Raw genomic sequence first — 2969 nt, 5'->3', positions numbered from 1 at the left:
TGACAGGTGCTAATTCTTCTTCTTGCCCAATAGTGAAGGGTGTCTATGATTCACAACAACTCTAGACATACAACTTTTATATGACACGATATATTGAGAGAAAGGTTACTTAACAAACGTTTACTATAAGCATCAACTATGTTACATGATGGTATGCTAGGCATGAAGAAAGGTTACGACAACTTTATACAAGGTGAAGTAGGTGCAAGAGTTTGTATCTAGCAATACACCTGTAAACCAACTACATCCAAGTTTACAATATCTTCATGGACGGAGATGTTTGCTTCTAGCAAAACCAAGCCCGTGGCCTCGAGAGCCGCAACGAGGTTCTCTAACAGACCACGCTATTTCCTACACTCGACATGAATTTGCAACACCTGCCTCCCAATAGGATTCACCTGATGTATTCAAAACTTTAGTGAGAGAGGTCATAATAACAAAACCATTTGGAAAACCCTAGATTATTTTAAAATACCTCCACCAAAGGATACTCCGATTCATTAGGGGTAGGAACTGAGTTGTTACCGATCGCCATGATCTATTCACAGGCAAAACAACCCTTGCAATCAATTATATCGCAAGGCCAAAATATGGTAATTCAATATCAAAATAAAACAAATTGACAAAGGCTTTGCCCTTATTGTGGAGATGTAATACCTGGTCATGCACTCTCATTAATTAAAACAACCCCACTGTTAGTTAACTTAGTGTTAACCTATTAATCTTTGCATAAACAAGTAGGATCATAGGGAGGACAAAATTGCGAATCAAAATACAACTTACATCGTTGGTCTGTGAGCTTCCGCTGGGAGCTTGATATTCTCCGTGCATCTGGTTTAGGGGGGGCTTAAAAAATGATTAAGCTCGGAGCTGCCTGTGGTGAAATTTACTCAGAGAGAGCAGCAATCTCACTAGCGTTTTGTTGATCAGGTGGTGGTGATGCAGGCCGCCGCCGCCGCCGCCGCCGCCGCCGTGCTGTTGTCTGTGGTGGTAATTAAGGGTTAATTGCTGATCAATGTTTTGCAGATCCAAGGTGCCAGTTATCGCAACGGTTTTTTTTTTGCATATAATACAGGCAGAGGAGATGCTTGCAGAAGACTCTATTGCTTGCATGCTGTGTTTTCATGGCAGAGGCTGCTGTGTTTTCATGGCGAGGCTCGCGTGATGCAAGAATGTTTAAAGTTACACACCCAACGTGCATCTCCCTATATATATTCTCCTCCACTTGTTTATTAGGGTTCCTCTTTTGCAGGTTTCCCTTGTCAATGGATGGCTCTCAACAAGACCTTGCCCATGCTGTGGGGACACACCCTCACTAACTTCTTTGCTTTGATGCTTGAACCCCCCTTTGTTTTCTTTTTTCTCTTATAAGCTTGTATATTTTATCCAAGAGGCCTTCCGATGGGGCATTGCACATGCCCACCATCTTCTCCCCATGGCTCTCCTCCCTCTAGGAATTCATCACTTTACTTGGCTCCGTTCATGTGACAAAATCCTAGTTGCATTCTTTCTAGTCATGAAGAAGAATTGATAATAAAAAATTACTCTTATTTCTAGCAGCACAAAAACATTTAGAATCCGCAGGGGACTTATGTGACACTTGCGAATCCCTATAGAAGTTATGCAAATTTGCATAACGTATCTTACACATACACATGTTTGCATAGCCTATATTACCTCACCTATTGATATAACAAGCACCCCAAGTACCCATAATCATCCATGTGTATATGCATGTCATGTGCATTCTAAGACATGCATGGGCACAAAGGTGCCACATGTTTGATGGTGGACACACACTCTCCTTCAAACTAGAGCTTAAAAATTTGTATAAACTATATTACACCAATTGTTTAATGGTGGACACACACTCTCCTTCACCATAGAAACTTATGCGAAGGTTGTACTAAATGTGCAAACTTGTGCACACGTGTGTTTGCATGTACGTGCATGTGCATGCGTGCATGCGTGTGTATGTGTGTGTGTGTGTGTGTGTGTGTGTGTGTGTGTGAGAGAGAGAGAGAGAGAGAGAGAGAGAGTGCTACTATGGTGGTGTTGCAAATCAATTAGTTTTATACTAAGGTTAATCCCACTCATATTTTCTCATAAATCCCACTACCCTCCTATCACTCCCTCTTTATTTATTGCTATACTACTCATTCCAAGCTTCTCACACTCCAAGCTTGTCTCTCACAACTCATTGAATCAATCCCTCCCAAGTCTCCACTCCAATCCATTATAGAATGGAGATTCAAGAAAAATGTGATGTTCTTCAACTCAAGAATGCACTATGCAAGCTCTCTTTCTCATAGCCATATAATAGAACTTATTCTAGGGCTATATTTCCACATGATATTAGCCAAGTTTTATCAAAATATATTTCCAATGAAATATATGATAATTAAGAATGTATTAAAGTTGATGAATAATAGCAATCACATGACACTAGAGAAATGAAAGCTATGATAATTAAGAATAAAAGCTTTGATAATTAAGAATGTACTCAAGTTGATGAATACTATATTTCCAATGAAAGCTATGATAATTAAGAATGTATTAAACTTGATGAATAATAGAAATCGCATCACTGTAGACCAAGGAAAAAAGTAGGGCTATTTTATAAGGTCCTTATAACAATGTTGGGCTATGTTATAACTTTGGGAGTGGAAGTAGAGGCATGAATTTCTCCACTCCATCTTAGGTTTGGCATGGGATGGAGTCTTTGTATTTGGGTTAAGCAATTATTATTAGGGTGTTTTGGCTTGAGGACTTTGATTCGAGGGTTCCCTCTTCACACTAGATTAAACTTTGGGTGGAATTAGAGGCACAGCTTTGAGTACCCAGACTATCTTATGTTTGGAATGGGATGGAGTATTTGGATTACAATTTTTGCTAGGGTATTTTAGCTTGAGGACCCAGATATATGAGGGTTCCTTTTGTAGTAGCTTTGGGCTAATAGAAGCTTTATT

The 2969-nt window shown here is 39.6% G+C and overlaps 1 protein-coding gene across 1 annotated transcript; it reads right to left on the bottom strand.

Moving 5' to 3' along the window:
• Window positions 1-307: 307 nt before the first annotated feature.
• On the bottom strand, window positions 308-1320 carry LOC147610067 (uncharacterized). Its single transcript, XM_086787206.1, has 4 exons — window positions 913-1320; window positions 784-831; window positions 476-538; window positions 308-398 (listed from the first exon to the last, which is right to left on the bottom strand). Exons 1-4 carry the CDS (start codon window positions 1111-1113, stop codon window positions 345-347), a joined length of 366 nt encoding a protein of 121 aa, XP_086643332.1. The 5' UTR covers window positions 1114-1320; the 3' UTR covers window positions 308-344.
• Window positions 1321-2969: the final 1649 nt, after the last annotated feature.

Source organism: Cibotium barometz, chromosome 50 (genome assembly GCF_041138505.1).
Source record: "Cibotium barometz isolate CiBa-2024 chromosome 50, ASM4113850v1, whole genome shotgun sequence".
Classification (NCBI taxonomy): Eukaryota; Viridiplantae; Streptophyta; class Polypodiopsida; order Cyatheales; family Cibotiaceae; genus Cibotium; species Cibotium barometz.
This window is presented reverse-complemented; position numbering and strand designations above follow the sequence as displayed.